At 33.7% G+C, this 19,413-nt stretch overlaps 2 protein-coding genes across 4 annotated transcripts in view; one reads left to right on the top strand and one right to left on the bottom strand.

Moving 5' to 3' along the window:
* Positions 1-19,413, top strand: part of LOC135850123 (peptidyl-prolyl cis-trans isomerase-like 3) — a 45,365-nt gene that overhangs the window by 16,390 nt on the left and 9,562 nt on the right. The window lies entirely within an intron of this gene.
* On the bottom strand, positions 1,128-18,972 carry Fbl6 (F-box and leucine-rich repeat protein 6). 3 transcript variants are annotated; one of them, XM_065370868.1, is made up of 8 exons: positions 18,700-18,972; positions 16,683-18,256; positions 16,418-16,584; positions 16,166-16,335; positions 15,950-16,093; positions 12,378-12,765; positions 5,224-5,383; positions 1,128-5,140 (listed from the first exon to the last, which is right to left on the bottom strand). In XM_065370868.1, the coding sequence occupies exons 2-8, from the start codon at positions 18,068-18,070 to the stop codon at positions 4,897-4,899; spliced, it is 2,661 nt and encodes an 886-aa protein (XP_065226940.1). In that variant the 5' UTR covers positions 18,071-18,256; positions 18,700-18,972; the 3' UTR covers positions 1,128-4,896. The 3 variants fall into 3 exon arrangements, with proteins under 3 accessions (XP_065226940.1, XP_065226941.1, XP_065226942.1); XM_065370869.1 differs by having other exon boundaries at positions 18,864-18,966; XM_065370870.1 differs by lacking the exons at positions 1,128-5,140; positions 5,224-5,383 and adding an exon at positions 9,993-11,738.

The following is a 19,413-nucleotide window of genomic DNA, read 5'->3' as shown; positions in this document are numbered from 1 at the left end:
TTGTTTAAAACTATGTGATTAAAACGCGTTTTTAAATAAAAATCCATTAAAAAATTTTTTTTTTAGTAGGTAGGCAGCAATTCTAACTTTTACCTAACGTTTTATTTTGTTCATTTTTTCACTTTGGTTTTAGTGGCATTTTGCATTTGCATTTTAAATTCAATGTTGTTTTACTTGGTTTTTGTTTTGTTCCTAATTTTCTCTTTTTCTCCAATGGTGTAATGTTATTTGAAAAATGTAGAAAAAAGTGTTCAAAATTACCACGAATGGCAGTGTATTTTATGCTCCATTCTCTATTCCTTATATTTTCATCTCCGATTTTAGAAAATTCTGAATATTTTTCTTCTATTTTTCCATTTTTACACTGAAAAGTAAAAACGTGTAAATTAAAAAAAAAAAAAAAAAAAAAACACTAAAAATTTGATTAAGTTTAAAATACTTTTGTTTCTTTTATTTGCTTTACGCGTGTTAATATGTTTGAAACATTTTTGTTTTGAACATTTCGGTAGGTACTTGCAACCCTGCTAAAAACTATAAATAACCAAATAACACGATGTTTTTCAATTTTCATGGAATTTTGTCAACTAATAACTGATGAGAGCGTTGGAGGTGACGAATCAAAAAGATGGGTTGATATTCATATTCAGCCCTCTGGAAAACCTAATAAACCATAGACGTCCCTCGATTTTACCAATTTTCAGGAAATTTGGTTATTCAAGGGAGGGGCGAGGTTGAAGGAGCCTGGTCAAAAAACCAGCTCATATTCGTATTCATCGCTATCGGAAACGTATGAAAGGATATGTCACGCAAACAGATTTACTCCAACTTGCAACAATCCTGTGCAATTCAACTTCAAAATTGGCCTTTTTGACGAAAAATAAACTTTCAACTGCCGAGAAAAAACAAACCTCGTCACAACTCTCGACTGCCTCAAAACAGGGTGGGGGGGTGAAGGGTTAATGATGTCAATTCTTTTGAGAACGTGAACTCAAAACGTGACTAGTTTCATTCTGATTCAACTACGATTAAAGATTAGAAAAACTTCAACTTCATCATTATTTATACCTACTCAAAAAAATCTCAAAATAAACTTCCACTTCAAATTTTTAAAAAATTCAAAAACCTCGTCGTAAATAACAAAATATTTTATTATACAAATCATACACAAAATATGTACAAAACAAAATTAGCTTAAAATAATAACCTATTTAAAACATATAAAATAACAGATGATTGACAATTTTAAAAGAACAATAATTCATCAGTTAAATTTAATAACAAACATTTACAAAGCTTTTCTAAATACTAACAAACCAACTACGAAAATCAAGGCATTAACAAAACATTTTAAAATATACATAATCGCATTTATAAACAGGAAAAAAAATAATAGATCAAACTTTTAAAATTCTTACGTGAATAATTTATATTTTTTTTTAAAAAAGCAAAAACAAATAAAACAATCGAAAATTCATAAAATCGTTACTTTCAGAGTAAGTACAAAAAATCCACGAGAGTGCTCTACACGTGTGTTGAGGTGTTGTTGCGTGAGTAGAAAATCGCAAGGCGTAAATTATGTTTTCTAAAAATAGTGAATCGACATTTTTCAAATATTTAATGAAAGGAAAGAATAAATCGAATAGGTTAAAATAACATTTAATAAGATATTACTGAAAAAGAAGTGTAAATAAAATCACCGAAACAAATTTTTAAAACGTAATTCGAAGAGCACTCTCTTTCCTTCTTAAAAAACGAAGCATCATTTATAATGTGATCCCATAAACAAAAAAAGATGAAATCTTTCGTACAACTTAAAAATTTACAAATTCGTACCGTTCACATTCTGAACACAAGTGACAATCTTTTTTCAAATCTAAAAATCTACCGAGGGAAAGTGAGGAGGGGGGGGGGGGAAGAGTAGGAGGAATAATAAACACGAAAATCTTTTTGTCACCGAAATGAAAACACGAAGCTTCTTGAAACATTTCAAATTGTAATATCAACTTTTTTAAACTTAACCAGCTTTTACTTAGAGACAGAACTGCAACTGTCGCTTGGCACACTTTGAATATTTTTTTTACTTCGTATTTGTATGTAGATTACAAGACGTAAGTACAATGTAAATCAACGACCAATGATCGTATATAGAATCGTCGTGCGTTCATCGTGTGAAAAAGAAAAAAAGAGAGAAATAAGTATCAGGAATGTGCAAATTACCTCATTGGCCAATTAGAGAATAAAAAATAATCGATGTTTTAGAAAAATGGCGTATAACAAGCTGGTATTTACAATATCTTAGTGGTGCAGAACAAATGTCGAGTGTTCGACTCTGATGCTACGTATAAGTACATCAGGTATTGTTACAATAATAAAGTGATGACATTTAAATCAAAATATACCACAAACGAGGTAATAAAATCTTAAATATTATGAGTATCACTTCTTTCATACACACGTACAAGTAAAATACTGATCTAAAACAGTGAACCATGGTACAGAGTAAATTTCATCGTTATATTTTTTCGCTCAAAGGCAGCAGCAAATGCTCCATCAGCATCGATAACATTTTATATTTTCACAACTTCGAATGCTTTGTTTTTGCTTCGTATAAATTTGAAAATCGCTTCTGCCATTATTTACAAATTTGAAAAAATATTCGTCGTTTTTAGTTTATAAATGCAAATAATTAAATGGTAACTTAATAAAAAAAATTTATCAATTAAGAACTACATAAGTTCACCTTGGTGCCTCACGTATCCTTTTTTCCTTCCTCTGCAAATCGATTACATCGTAAAAAATAATAACAACGGAATTATAGCGTAAGTGATTAAAACTTTGGGTTTTTGCGAATTACATATTTGGTATGAGTATAAATAAAATGGTTCGTTGAGGAATATTTTCAATCTGCGTGAGATGAAAGAATTACCCTTGCGATGAACGGTAAATTGCAACTTTACTGAAGGAGAAAAAAAAAATAATACAAGAGTTAGCTTCGAGTTTGTAATTGTATTTTTTTCAAAATACCAACAACCATCCCACAGAAAATAATTGAATCTGAGATTCACATAATATTGATAGGCAGGTAAGACAAAATTGTACTCGGAAAATGTTTCGATCTTATCTTTCGCACAATAAACGCAGGTCTGATCAGATCTGCGCAGATTTGATAATTTTTCGGATCTGATCGTACTCTATCTTTTCTCCCTCGAGCAAGGAAACTCAAAAGAGGTCCAGTACAAAATATTAAACAGGAAAGCTACATTTTAATCTAGCCAAGGCCCCTTCCAGTCAAAGCAAACTGATCAAAAACGATAAATATTCGAACCTTCACTTTATCCAACATCTTCCGAAGCTCTGCCAACAATAAAATGAAAGTGTACGATCTCTCGATGTAAAAATACACGCGAATTATCACTTTTCCGAATCAGAAAATCATACTACACCCTGCTTCACATTTTTTGCAAACACGAATACTGATAAATCAGATCTTATAAATCGAACGATCAAATAAAATTACAAAATCCGCCAAAAAGCTAGATTTTCGACAAAATAACATGTTAAAAAAATTAACCTTCTCCTTTTTTTTCACTTTCCCACGCATCATCGACCACATTCCTTCTACTGGCAAACCAGGTGAACCACGAGTTAACTTAATATAAGCTCTACACATTTACAGCGTCGAAAAAAAAACTTGCGTAATATCTAAAAAAAAAAAAATTTACAAAAATATAAAACATTCGAAAGGAAAACACCGCCGAATGCGTAAGGTCATTCAGCTACACACAATCCGTGGAAAAAAACTTCAAAAAAACCGAATAAATAAAAAGAAAAAAAAATTAAAACTAAAACATAATGGTAAAAATGAAAACGAAAAAAAAAATTGTACCTACAACAAGTTAAAAGGTTTGTTAACAGGGAGACTAGGTAAAGAATATGTTTTAAAATGATATATACAAATACACATTATTCTCAAAAATAAAATATCGTATTAAGTCGAAAAGAAAAGAAAGAAAAAAAAACAGAAAAAAATAACAATAAAATAAAAATAATGGAATCGTGGAAACATTTTGTAAAAGGGGAAAACGAAATAAGAAATAAAAATAGTAAAAAAAAAAAGTAAAGTAAAACAAAAAAAACTTGTCAGTACGAGTAACGTTAGAAGGACCTAAGTATTTTTTCGAAAATTTCTTCTCTACTGAGAAAATAAACTTTGGTATTACAAGAACAAAATATAAATTTCCATAAGCTCTCAATGAGGTTTTAAAAAAAAACTACCTAAAAATGGTACAAAAAAAAGATTAAAAATTCAAGCTCTCGTTTAAGAAAATTCTTCGATATCGGATCAATTAGTTCATACGATCCGTCGAAATCGATCGAATCGTGATTTTTTCAGCATTTATTGAAAACTATACGGAATTAGGAAGGGAAGGGTCCTTCTATCGCTTATTACTTAAAATCTATAACGACCTCGCTCGCGCATCTATCTTGAACACAATTCGTCGTCGCATTCTAACGCACATTCGATTAAATAATGCTCACGCAATCATTCTTAGAAAAAAAAGAAAGAAATAAAAAAAAATGTAAAATGAATCAAAACAAAACAAGAAAAAAAAAGTAAGAGAAAAAAAAACGATTTACACGCAAAAATTATCTGGTCAAATTTAAAATTTAAAATTTAAAAAAACATCCTCTCTGACATTCCAGTGACTTCGCAGAGTACAAATACAGGGCTCGGCAATGAGGAGAAATCTTTTTCAGTGACTTAGATTTAATATAATACACGAAAAAAAAAGGAAATATAAAGAAAAAGAAAGAGAAAGAGAAAAAAAACGAGAAAAGGAAAAAGAAGAGAAGAAACTTTACAAGTAAACGCGATCTCTTTGTTTTTCACCGTATTTATTTAGTATTGCTGCTGCCAGCGTCTGTTGGGTCTTTCGAGGTATCTTTTTTACAAGCACCATCCGAGGGTTTGTTCAACGAGGCTTTCAATTCTTCTAACGTTTTGCCGGCGTAGAGTCTTTTCATACCGCGAGGTAAGGCCCGGCAAGATGATAAATTCAGGGACACCAGTAACGGACATTTTTTCAGCACCGCTTGTACCGGAGGTAGATTGATCGAAGATCCGGTCAAATCTAAAATCCTGTAGGGGAAAATAAAATTTCGTTTTAAAAATGTTGATTAATTATTAGCATCGCAAATTGAAGGGTGGATATGGGTATTTACTTCAAACGCGAACTTTCTCCCTGTTCAGCTAGCGAGGTTACTGCTGCGTCTAAAGATTTTGTAACCGTACTCCAAGCGAAATCTACCTCGATCAAGCTATGACTCCATTTCTGGGCTATTAATTCCAATCCTGAATCGTTCACTCTTGTTACGTAACTCCCTAGGAAAAAAATTACAGAATTAGTGATCGTTTATTGACCAATATGGTGGATTATAGTAGCTTACATTACATCTATACTCCTTTCACATCCCTTAGAACTGATCGAAGTGGTAAAAGTATAAATTTTAAGTAGGTAGGTAATAAGTGCCTATTCTGAATTTCTGATATTTAGAAACATTATTCGATGACGTGTTGAATAATGTTTCTACCATTTTGACCATTATGTAGAAAAGTTACACACACTACGATAATAATTCGTTCATAATTCTGGATAGGTAGTCCAAAAGGTTAGATTAGAGCAGTAAACCGCACAAACGCTCGTCTAATCGTTGATTATTCGTCCATATCTCGTCCCACGTTTCGTCTACAAGTGTTTATTTTTTTCCCCCATATGCTTATTAAATTTTTCAGTAATTTGTACACATGTATGATTCCTATAATCGCTGTTGGGTAGGTATATTTTTTATCTTTTACCGAATACACCTACAGAAGCGTCGAGTCAAAGTACAGCGTTGATCGAATCATACTCTCGGCTCTTACTCGCACATTTTTGTATTTATATGTGTACGAACCGCGCGCAAAGCATTGCCTATAAATAGATTATGAAAATGAGTAAGACCAAGAAGGCAGAATGTATCATAAAATCGAGTCGTTTTGTTGATTATTTTATCGCTTACTCTTAATTGCATTATACTCCATATTATCTATGGATTTTGTATTCTTGGTGGAAAAGGAGAATGGGAACAGCTGATACAGAAAATACGTTTTCAATTCTTCTTGATTCTTGAATACCTACGTTATTTTAAAATGATCACTCGAGTACTGCAAATCCTCTCACTATTCAGTATTTGGGTTGGGTAAGTAAAGGAGAAGGGATAGGAACGAAAAATTGCCAGAAAATTCAGAATCAGTTTTTTTAGTAGGCTGATAAGTTGATCTTTCAAAGTGTCTGATTGACCATTCGGCAATTCATGTTTTTCAAAAATACATATTATGTACAATTTATTGTAATCACGATTAAAAAATGAGGAGGAAATGCGATTTTTTTTGCTGAATTGCGTGAATCGATTCATTTTCAAAAAACAACCCGAAGACGTAAAAAATTAAATCAGAATCGTTTGCCCAGAAATATTCAAACTGTGAAAGGAGCGGAAAGGGACTGGTTCAAATTATTTGAACGTCAAGAAAGGCAATTCTTTAAAAATGTTTCAAATGCCTGAGGGGGGGGGAGGGTGAAGATTAATTTAGTAAAATTCAATTTTTCCAGCTCATTTTTAGCCCAAATTTTAATTTTGAAAAATTTGCCAAAAATTGAAAAATGACATTCACTAAATGAAATTTTGGCTGGAGACCCGAAAACATGATCAAAATTTTTTTTGTGAGGAGGGATAAAATTCATCCAAGCTAGAATTTTTTGGGTTCAAAATGTTTCCATTTTCAAGGAGAACTAAAAGAAATAAAAAAAAGAAACTTTGAAAGAAAAGAACTTTGGTTAAAAAAATGCAAGAAAAGAAAAACTGGAAATTTTGACAAAAACAGGACTTTTCAACAATTACTTATAGCAGAAAATGAGACGTTTATTTGGTAATTTTGATGAAAAAGGATTTTTTAGGCAACTAAAGCTAGAGTAAATATTTTTTGAATTTTCAATCTTGACAAAAAATGAGACCTTTTGACAATACAGTAGACTTCTAGACAATTTTGACAGGAAAACAGGACCCATTTCGGCACAATTTTGTCACAAGAACTTGCGAGATGAATGAAGCGGCGTTCACTAGGGAAAAATAAGGACTTTCAAAAGCGACTAACCAGTTGACAAAAAATTCCCAAAAATTGTGAGTAGAGAAAAAAGCTTGAAACAAAAGCTATACTTAGAGCGTAAAAAATTGAATCATTTTCCCGGATCGGATTTTGAAACCGGTTCATTAATTTGCAACCAGTCATCAAAAATTACCTAAAAATTGGAGATAGAGAAAATGCTTGAAATAAAAGTTGTAGAGCGTAAACAATTGAACCATTTTCGCGGATCAGATTTTGAAACCGGCTTATTAATTTGCAACCAGTTATCAAAAATTACCTAAAAATTCGATATTGAGAAAAAAGCTTGGAATAAAAATTGTGGGGCATGAAAAATTACACAATTCTGTTCAATCGCATTTTGAAACTGGTTCATTGGTTCACATTATTTAGCTACCAGTTTTTGACCATCACCTAAAAATGAAGATACAGAAAAAAACTTGAAACAGAAGTTGTTGTAGCGTGAAAAATTGACACATTTTTACTGATTAGGTTATTAAATGGATACTTAATTAATTTGCAACCCAGTAACTTTTGATGGCTTGCTGCGAATAAATGAACCGGTTTCAAAATCTGATTATCTAACAAAAATAATTCAACTTTCCACACTTCGCAACTCATATGTTTCAAATTTTTTAGTTTTTTCTCTATCTCCAATTTTTAGGTGATTGTCAAAAACATGATTGCTAAATGCGAACCAATGAACTGGTTTCAAAATGTGATTGAACAGAATTGTGTAATTTTTCATGCCCCACAACTTTTATTTCAAGCTTTTTCTCAATCTCCAATTTTTGGGTATTTTTTATCAACTGGTTGCAAATTAATGAACCGGTTTCAAAAAATTCAAATCACGTTTTTGTTGTCTTAGAATGTAGAATACATAGGGCCAATAAAAACCAGTTTGAATTTTTTGACCAAACCTGTTTTTCAATTTGTGGAGTTGTGAACACCCTATGCATAGGCCGGAAATTTTCAAAGTCGCTTTTGAAAGTTTTCATTTTTCTTTACTTAAAGCCGCTTCATTCATCTCGCTAGCTCTTTCCACTTAAAAATACAAGCCACTGAGCACTACTTTTGTGTCATACTGTATAGGTTTTTTTTTCATTCTATTTATTTATTTATTTATTTTTTGAAAAAAACTTGAATCACGCGAAAATAATTTACTCTGAATTTTTAAAAATTCGCCTAAAATCGAAAAATCAATTTGGGCAGCTGAAAGGGTTTGAAAAATACTAAAATTTGAAAAATCAGAACTCGAGTTATTGCGTTGACTTCTAATTGAGAAAATGATTGCTGTTCAAAAATTTTAGGGCACATGACAACCTTTCCAAAGGGACTTTTACGACGACAATGTTATAGGAATTCCAACGATATTTTTTTTTTTTTAAATAACTTTAGCAAGCTTTTTTCACCAAAAAGTAACCAAAAATTTTCAATAAAGTGTGCAAATATTTTCATCAATATTCATGCAGGAAAATTGAAAGCAAAAAATTAACAGGAGAGGGGAGGGGTAGAAACTGTTATAACATGAGAAAAAGTCAACAAGACGATCAAAAAATTAAATCTGGAGGCGTGCCAAACAGGAGGGGGACCCCCTCCTCCTCCTCCTCCTGAGACAGAAAAATCTAGGTAAAAACTTGCGAATTTTTGGGAAAAATTGGGTGAGTTGGAAAAAGTTGAGAAGAAATTGTGTAAGCAGGAAAAATTAGAGAATTACCAAAAACTGTGAATTTTTACTTCTTGAATTACATGCAAATTTTTAAAAAATTTAGAATTTGATTTTCAAAGGCCAAAAATTTAAAAAGTAAACACCAAAAAATTGGGAATTTTGGATTTTGGATTTCAGTCCCAACCTTGCAATAGAACAATTCAAATTTTTTTGTCAAGTATAAAACCATCGTTTTTCAAAACTTGAAATTATTCAATATTTTGCTTTCCAGCTCGCCCTTCCAAACTGGGGCGAGGGGCTGGAGTAAACAGTTGAGGAAATCTGGAAAAAAAAGTTGAGACTATTTTAGTCTCACCCCCTCCCCAAGACACATTATTTATCAAGCACTGAAAATCTAAAAATCCACTGGAAGCTTCAGAACAACTGAAAACAGTTTGAAACGGTTTCCAATCCTTTCGGCGAGGAGGAGGAGGAGGTTGTGTCGAAAATATGGCACGTTTCGAATTTCAGCATTCTAGTTCAATTTGGAGTATTTTTGGTTTTATTTTGCATTTTGGAGACTGATTCGATTTTCAAAAATTCATTAAAAATCTGAAAATGTATTTTTAGAATCTGACTGGTGATGCATTTATTAGCTTTGGCCAATTCAAAAAATAAATTTCCGTTCGGGATACCTTCCTCGTCAAGAAAAAAATACGTGCGATCAGTTTTTACTGAAGAAGTTTCATTTTTAAGGTATTTTCAGCAGAAATTGAAAAGCACAATTTTATTGAATCAGGGTGTCTAACAAAATTCCTCCTAAGAAATGCAGTACTTTTACAGTACCTTTTGCAGTACCTTATATTTTTTTTTATCCAGCTTACCCCCCCCCCCCCCCCCAAGAAAAAAATTATATTTTTGAACCAGTTGGAATTTGTCGATAAAATTATAAGTATTTCAATCGAAACAATTTCTGGAAATGATTTTCCCTGGCTTTTCCAGGTTTTCCAGACCAATTTTTCCATTTTTCCAGACCATTTTTTTCAATTTTCTATGCTCACCGCATACTTTGGTTAAAGAAAAAATTTTTTTTGGGGGGGTGTATTTTTTTTATAAGCTTCTCTTTGAACTGGATACTTCTTCGGATATAAAAAACAGCTCAACTTTGATTATTAACTTTTTTAATTAAAAATAAGTAAATAAATGAATAAAACATGCATCAAGTTTGGCCAATTGATTACAATATTCATAATAACTTTTGAAAATGTTTCGATCTTTTCTTTTATGGTTTTTTGGAGGCATCAAAATGTGAAATTTGTTCATCTCAAAATTGAGAAACAAATTGGTCCGAGCGAAGCGAGAACTTTTGAAAATTTTCATTTCTAGATGCTTAAAAACGAGGGTTTTTTAAATGAGAAGAGTTTATTTTTTGACTTTTCAAATTTTAATATTGGAATGATGTTTTTTTGAAGGAAGTTAACTACTTTTGAAAAAAAAGAGAACAAGGTCGAGCGAAGCGAGGGCGAAAGCTTCCGAAAATTTGCATTTCGAAAGGCATAAAATAAAAACAAGGTTTTTTTTATGTGAGAACGAGTAGGTTTTTTTTGGCTTTTAAAATTTTAGAATTTGAATAATGCTTTTTTAAAGGAAGTTAATTTTGAAAAAGAAAACAGAACAGGCCCAAGTGAGGGCGAAAGCTCTTGTAAATTTGTATTTCTAGTTGCATAAAAACGATGTTTTTTTTCGTGAGTTCATTTTTTGGCTTTAAAACTTTGATTTTTATTATCTAGAAATGTCCATCTGGTCCTTTAAAAAGAAAAGAAAACAAGCCCGAGCGAAGCGAGGGCAAAAGCTCTTGAAAATTTGTGGTTCGAGAATTAAAAAATAATGTTTTCCTTTCATAACAGGTCCTTATCTGAAATTTGCAATTGATCGTTTTTTCAAAATTCCAGGGGTTTTGCGTGAAAATTACGAAATTCCCTGACTTTTCCAGACCGATCAAATTCCCTGACTTTTCCAGGTTTTCCAGGCTTGTGGACACCCTGCATCTTTTGAGGTACAAAATGAACATTTTTAAAAAAAATTTTCACCAATTAATTCATTTTGAGGTTTTTGAAAAAATTTTAAATCAATGATTTTGAGAAAAAATACAGTACTTTTCAGGCAAAATGCAGTACTTTACAGTACTTGCAGTACCGAGGATTTCAATGCAGTACTTTTACAGTACTTGCAGTACCTGCAGTACCTGTTAGACACCCTGAATGTTTTTTTCAAAACCTGGCATCTGAAAAAGTAATCCCAAAAGCGAAAATAAATCACTCGTGGTTACCTCTCACTCCATCTACTTGAACCCTTCAGTGGTTTTATGATGGGGGGGGGGGGTCACTTTTTTTGAACGAAACTTTTTTTTCGTTGTAAATCGTACTCAACAACATATCCGATTTGAAAAAAAAAAAATGCAGATTAAAATCCAAACCAAAAATAGTTGAAGAGAAATTATCTACTGATGCTGAACTGAAAAAAATTGAACGAAAAGTTGGAATTATTATTGGGATACCTGACTTGTATAAAATCGAAGAGTTGAATGTTTGGTTGGTGATGGGGGGAGGGAAGCACTCAGCTCAGTTCCATTTCAATAGAACAAGAAAATTGAAATTAACACATGAAAATGCCCAGTTTTTCTTACAACCGTATCAAAACATTACACAAGCCCTCAAAACGGAACCAAAATTCAAAATAAAGTCCAAAAATTTGTGCAATACACGAATCGTAACATTTTCAAGTACACAAAGTTCAAAAATATATTACTATTCAAACAATTGAATGAGATGCTGGCCATATCATCCATCACAATCATTTTTGGATGCGTTAGCTGATTTCAATCACCTCATCTCCCTGTGCACTCAGTATCTGGATGATTATCGATTTCATTCAAGATTACATGATTTCATTAATCGATTAAAATTACAAAATCAAATAAATCTACAAATACCTACATAGCTATATTGAAATTAGAATTTCATTCACTTCCGACAACGGCAGTGCACAAATCTCGACATCACATCGTCCTCGAAAACACACACACATTGGTCTTCTTTACACAGCACACTAATTAATTTCCCGAACTCCCAAAACATATCTACCTATACTGAACGTGGCAATTTGAAGAAGACAAAATTTGAACAAGTAATTATCTCTTCTCTGATATGTTATCAAGCTATTAGCATTGTACCATGATTTGCAGCAAATTGATTTAGTAAAAAGCAGTCTGCTATTTGATCTTATCTACAACTCGTATGTATGAAATTTCATAAACGTTCAAATAACTACAGATTTCCGATCGCATATAAATAAAGTGAATAGGTGAATGAAAAATCTACCAAATGGCAATGATCTTGAGAACTATTCGCGCGTATTTCGTTCATTTCCTGTTCTCTTGCAGGGTTTGCCATTCAATTTACCACTCCGATCATATTCAGCCTTATCAGTAATTTATAAATAAATACCTAGGACTACGAGGGTAAAAATCTGTATGTAAAAATTTCTTACCTGAGAGGTACAGATGAGTTAAATCCCACGCAGGAACGCGCACTAAACTGGAATCGGTGACTTTAGAGCAATTTCGCGCATCCAGCAATTTCAATTTTGTCGACGTTTTGAGAATTCTTTCGATGGATTCGTCATCAACGAACGGCTGCGTCAAGGAACTCAAGCTATTCATCATGCAGGCTACGCTCAACTCTTCCAAGTGTGGGAATCCGGGCGAAGCCATTTGTTCTTTAAGCGAAAGTGGCGTCAGCGATACTTGACTGTTGGTTATTCGCAATATTCGCAGTTTTTGACACCCTTCTTGTAGTTTCTCAACGTGAATGTGCCCAGTTGCCGTCAAAGTTCGAACGTTTGATAAATCCAATACTTCTAGGTTCGGACAATGGGTCTGCAAATGAGAGGAAACAAACGAATGAAATCAAATGATGAATAAAGATGTAAATTATCATTATTTAGGTATTGATTTTATGGGACGATTTTCAAAGTTTTTCTAATCCTTCATGTGGAATGGAATAATTCCTCTTAAAATTTACCTCCATTATACGAGTACGCTAAAAAAATACAAACTCGGATCTACATCACCTTCCCCTCCTACCTTGTTCTAATCATAATTTCTACTCTTTCCAGAGAAATCAAAAATCACGCTGGTGAAATTCTGATTGGTGAAGGGGAGGTGGATTTTTGGCAACATAAAGCCATCGGCCAAAATTTCAAAAATTTCTCTAAGAACTGAAAGTTTTGGATGAAATTTCAAAATTCACAGAAAAATCAAAAACAGGCCTGAATACTCCAGAATGACCAAAAATTGTAAATTTCAGTTCGGCGGAGTTGATGTAATTTCAGGACAAATTTTCATCATTTTTACTGAATAAATTCTTCAAAAAAAGTACTGATCGCAGAAAATGATCAATTTTGAATTTTAAAAAATTTGCCAAAAATGAAAACATCAATTTAGGCAGCTGCCGTTTTGTAGGTTGTACACAGATCGTGTTCTTTCCAAAAATGCAGGTCCCGTTCAAATCGGATGCAGACATTTCGAGAGGTGCCCTTTTCAGAATCAATTTTGGATTGTCAAAGTTGATTTTTCGATTTTGAGGACATTTTTGATAATGTTCAGTCTTCAGAACTGGATTTTTTTCTCAAAAATATTTGAGATGAAAATTCAAAAATCTGTTTCTATACTAAAGATGACCTCCCCTTCCCCACCCGAAACGATGGCGATCGCTTTCAAATTGATTCGGAGTTTCCAGAATCGTTCCAGTATCTCACAAGGGAACCTCTTGAGGTGTCACGTGTCACACTCCGATTTGAACAGGACCGCGATTTTTGGAAAGAGCATAGTCTAAAACCACCAAAAACAAATTTTCAGCTGCCCAAGTTCATTTTTCGATTTTTGGCGAATTTTTGAAAATTCAAAATTGACTGTTTTTGGCGATTTATGTTTTTTTTTAGAAAGTACGTACTTGATCAGTAAAAATGGTCAAAATAAGTCCCAAAACTAATATTAATCACCCGAATCCAAATTTCACCATTTCCAGCAATTCTGGAGCCTCCAGCGCGATTTTTCAATTTCTCCAGAATTTTGAATTTGCTCCAGAAGGCGTCAATATGAAATTGGGCAGCTAAAAATCGAGTTGTATTTCAAGCTCGACTTGTTTATCGAGTTTATCCACATTTGAGCCGATTTTGACAGTGACACCTCAAAAGTGGCTTTTTGACCAGCTTTTTTCAAAATTAAAAAATCCAAAAAATCAAAAGTTTCCCGTTTGCGTGCAAATTTTTGAAATTCACGCGAATCGCTGTATTTTGTCCAAAACTAACCTCCCAAATCCAAATTTCACAATTTTCGGCCATTCTGGAGTCTCCAGCGCGATTTTTCAATTTCTCCAGAATTTTGAATTTGCTCCAGAAGGCGTGAATATGCATTTGGGCAGCTAAAAATCGAGTTGTGTATTATACTCGACTTGTTTAACGAGTTTATCTACATTTGAGCCTATTTTGGAAGTGACACCTCAAGAGTGGTTTTCTGACCAGCTTTTTTCAAAATTGAAAAATCCAAAAAATCCAAAGATAACCAATGTGTGGAAATTTTTGAAATTTGTACGAATCGCTGTATTTCTTCAAGAACTAACCCCCGAAGCGCAAATTCTATCATTTCCAGCTGTTTTGCAGCGAGAGTGACACCTCAAAAAACCACTCTTGAGGTGTCCCTCTTTCAAAATTTTGGAGAAATTGAAAATCGCGCTGGAGGCTCTAGAATGGCTGGAAACTGTAACATTTTTATTTGGGGGATTAGTTACGGACAAAATACAGCGATTCGCACAAATTTCAAAAATTATCTCACAAACTGTTATCTTTTGATTTTTTGGGCTTTTTAATTTTGAAAAAAGCTGGTCAAAAAGCCACTTTTGAGGTGTCACTCCCAAAATCGGCTCAAATGTAGATAAACTCGTTAAACAAGTCGAGTATAATGCACAACTCGATTTTTAGCTGCCCAACTGCATATTCACGCCTTCTGAAGCAAATTCAAAATTCTGGAGAAATTGAAAAATCGCACTGGAGGCTCCAGAATTGCTGGAAATGGTAAAATTTGGATTTGGGTACATAATTAACTTTAGTTTTGGGACTTATTTTGACCATTTTTACTGATCAAGTACGTACTTTTTAACAAAAAAAGCATAAATCGTCAAAAACAGATTTTCACAATTTTAAAAAAACCAAAAATCGAAAAACCAATTTCAGTAGCTCAAAATAAATTTAAATTCGTGTTCCAGGTGACATGCTTACGAGACATTTTCATAATAAATCTAAAAAATGCTACAATATTCTCTCCTGCCCCTGTGTGATGGTCACTAGAGCGATGAAAACGCCAAAAAATTCGAGAATACAGATTTCAAGTAATGTTTCAGAAAATGTTGAGTTCAATGTGATTCACACGCTAAAATTTTTTGTAAAAATTCAATTTTTTCTGATGATTTCGTAGGAGACATCAAATCAATATTTTGATTCGATTTTCTTATTTGAACGTATTTCCCTCTCCTCTGCGGATATAAAAAATCTTCAAATTCAAGCCAAAATATTTTTTTAAAATTCAAAATACAATGTAATTGATTATAAGTGATAACTAAATTTTTTAGATGTTCAAAAAATGACAAAATTCCACCTGATGAATTAAAAATCCGCATGAAATTAATTTTGAAAATATTTAAACAGATTGACGGAAGACATGACATTACAATTCGACAGTCAGGCTTTCGAATAGGTAATTTGAAAAAATACTGAAAAAACGTTCCATAAAAAGTTCAAATTGAAAAAAACGTATTTAAAGAAACATTTTTTTGAATTTTGAAACTTCTGCCAACAATTTGAAAACACAGGATGAGAAAATTGTGCAATTCGTGTGAAAAAACACATCTAACTCGATGAAATATTTTCATTTCCTGAATTTTTTGCAAACTTGAGAAATTTCCGGACCACTTCAAATCACCACGAATAAAACACTCGAATTTTCAAGTCTTCAGCGCCACAAAATGTAAACTATTAAAAAAAATCGATAATCAAAGTATACTCACAGCTAAGGTTTGTATAAATTGAGGAATTCCGACGAGTTTATTATCAGATAAGACCAGCTGCGTTAGACGCTCTCCAACTTCTTCGGCAATAAACAGCAAAGAGCTTAGAGCAACTCCAGATTTATTATTGCTGCTCTGGTTCGACTGTAAAATCAAACAATAATTTAGTCACATCTGCAGTCATTCAGATACGTGAAGCAAACGATAAATACTCACGCTAACACCAGATAGATTAATTCTCTGAAGATTGGGACAATTTGAAACTAGGTATTTGACATTATCGGCGGTTAAATTCTCCCAGCCAGCTAAGCCAATTCCGCTTAGTTCTGTACAACATTTGGCTATTTTTTCTAATACTGCAGGAACATTAAGGAACGTCCAACCTCCTGTTTTGAAAAAACAAAACAGAAATTTAATACGTGAAAAATATTGACAGAAATGATTTTTTTTCTTCGCAACGAAACATACCTAGATTCAAATCTTGAACTTTGGATAGTCGATGTTCCAGTAGCCAACTTAAGTTATAATCGTTTATAATCGGGTTTTTGGAAACCCATCGATTAGAGAGATCAATATTGTACCAAAGATCGGGTGTCAACGCCACGTCTTTCCATAATCTGCATACTTGCGACACTCTGCAACATACGAAAAAAACAAAATAAAACATTAGATAAGGCTCACCCAAGATACACGTATACAGTAATATGTAATTTTGGCGCCAATTTATACATACCTGACAAGAAATGGCAAACAGCCTTCACTTTCGGTGACCATGTGAAATATATCTCTTAACAAGTTTTCCGGAATTTTGGAGCCCCAATCGCTTTGCTCTGCAGGTTCCGATTCCGGGGGTACTTGTTTTTTATTTTTTCTACGTTTCTTCGTTACCGGTATAGGTCCCGGATTGGCTAACGATATTTTTAATTTGATACCGTTTTGACCGGGTGAAATTTGACTTTGGTATGTTGGTACGATTACAGGGTGTTTCTTAGGTTTGGTTTGTTTTTCTTTTTTCGCTTCGTTTTTCCGTTTCCTACCCTTGTGGCTTTTTTCCTTCTCCTTCAGTTTGACGTTATTTTTGGCATTCAACTCGAGCGACAGCATTTCGAAATCTACTCTGGGCGAGCACATCTCGCTACCGACGCTTTCGCTACCCGGTGTGGTTTCGACAGATCTCTCGCTACCGGTACCTTGAGTCAGAGGGCTAATTAGACTATCGTTGATACTGGAACATTCGCCGTTACGGTTCGAGTCGGTGGTGCTGAACGGAGACGAACTGGATCCGTTGACGACGACGCCACTATCTACACTGCCCGGCACGTAGGACGATTTATCGGGCATTTCAACCGACGGTATTGACGAAACGCTGGACGAGATACTCGGCGAAAATGGATCCGAATCTTTGCACGGTAATATAGATTCGGCGCTACTGAACAGAGGCGACGCTAAGAAATTCGAGTTGGTGTTGGCCATCATTTCGTAAGCAGCGTCTGACTGACTGAGTATAGCGTCTGGTAGGTTTTTATTGGCAAACGAGGTAGCAGCGTTCGGTGCCATCAGAAGAGTATCTGCGCTCGGCAGCGTCCTGTTGACCAGAGTGCTAGTTTCGTGCATGATTGGCTGCTGGATCAGCGTTTTACCTTCGGCCAATGTACTGGGAAGGTTGAGAGCGGTGTTCGGAGCGTGGTTGTAGACCGACGTCGTCGTCAAGTTGGTGTCCAGCATTGGGTAGTCTCCGCAAGACGGATGGTTGTTGTTGTTGAAATGGCCCATTGCGCCAAGATTGCCTGGCATAGGTAAAGGGCAGCTGTTCGGTACGTTGTTGTAATCGGGTAGATACGAATTCATCGTGTTGTGCACGTCCAGATAACTAGTCGCGTGCATCGTATTGCGGACGGGTAAATTGATCATATTACCATTATTACAGGAGCCGTACGTTTCTAATGAAGATGCGAATGTTGTTTTCGTAGTCGGGTAACAAATTCCATCACAACCAATTTTATCATGGGCGCTAGGCTCTAATAAGTAGTCTTTTAAACAATCGTGTTCAATGCTGGACTCCGCGGGCATATGCCCGAACAGAGTATCATGGTCGAAACAATCGCCATTTCTACTATCCATAGTAAAGCATTTATAATATCCGTAGTATCTTTTTCAAAGATACAGTCATTAGGTCATGTTTGCTGAGATATATAGTATATATATCTATAAACCTAACGTCGCATATCCGAGGTGTACACCTTTCAAAATTTTACCGTTCATTCAATAGTACGAATGAAGTTGAGTATATCTTCGTGTCGTGTTATTCTGAAACATACGAGAGTAAGGGTAAATTAAGAAGAAAAAAAAATAATAAAACGTTGAAATCTCACGTATACACCATTAACGTAGCATATACACTCAGAGCAGAGCTGATATTCACATAATCACAGCATAGCAACAGGCTTATCAACTGTGTGCTTCGGGATTGAATTAAACAATAATCGCACTGAAATTTACGTTACTTTAATGTATTATTCTAAATTATTAAATACGATTTGAAATTTAAATCGTTAATGTTCGATGCAAAAGTGTATTATCAGTAAATACAAATCAGTAAAGAATAACTTTAGAAAACTGGGTCATCAATAGAATATTGTCATCTGATATTTATATATCAATTAATCACTTGCTAATACCCAGTTAAACGATCGAATACAAAGATAATTCAACCGATTTCGAAGTAATCATTACTATTAAACGTTACTCACTGTAAAATAACAAAAAAATTGTTTCAGCTTCATTTTACGTAAAAACAACTTGCATTACGAAAAACGGAGTACCTTCGAGATGCAACTTTCAAAAACACTCGCGTAAATCGAAACACTTACTAATAATATTGTTTAGGCAACAGTTTGGTAAAAATTTTCACTACCTATTTATCCAATTTAACGCCATTAACACTTTTGTCATTTCTCTACAATATTTACGAGTATATCAGTGACCTTCGGCCTACAACAGTAGGAAACAAACTAAAAGCTTTTGTCAATACTGTACAATTGTGATTGGCTGTGTAGAAAACTTTCTTTTCAAAGATGTCTTCTCTTGGCATTGTTGCCAGACGGTGAAACACAAAATATGGTTGTTATGGCGTAATATCGACGAGTGTTTTTGGAAAATTCTGCGGTGTTTTACGACGAATTCACGATTTATTTAAATCGTATCGTCGACGGATCTTTGATGAAAAATTAGCTCCATTATAAACCATGCAACGGGCACAATTCGTGTTTTAAACATGACGTACATTTGAATCATCTCGAAGAACATTTCTTATTTTCCAAGAATCGTGGTAACCTTTTTTCATCTTTATGGACTGAGTTACGGTTATGGTTACCTGTAAAAAATTGCAACTTCGAAATTTTCCAGTTTGCATTTCTGTACTTGAATGAGTTCGTTTAATTCGAATTTTAGAGCAATAAAATTGA

Source organism: Planococcus citri, chromosome 1, assembly GCF_950023065.1.
Source record: "Planococcus citri chromosome 1, ihPlaCitr1.1, whole genome shotgun sequence".
NCBI lineage: Eukaryota > Metazoa > Arthropoda > Insecta > Hemiptera > Pseudococcidae > Planococcus > Planococcus citri.
The sequence above is the reverse complement of the archived record's forward strand: the minus strand, read 5'-3'. Positions and strand labels throughout refer to the sequence as shown.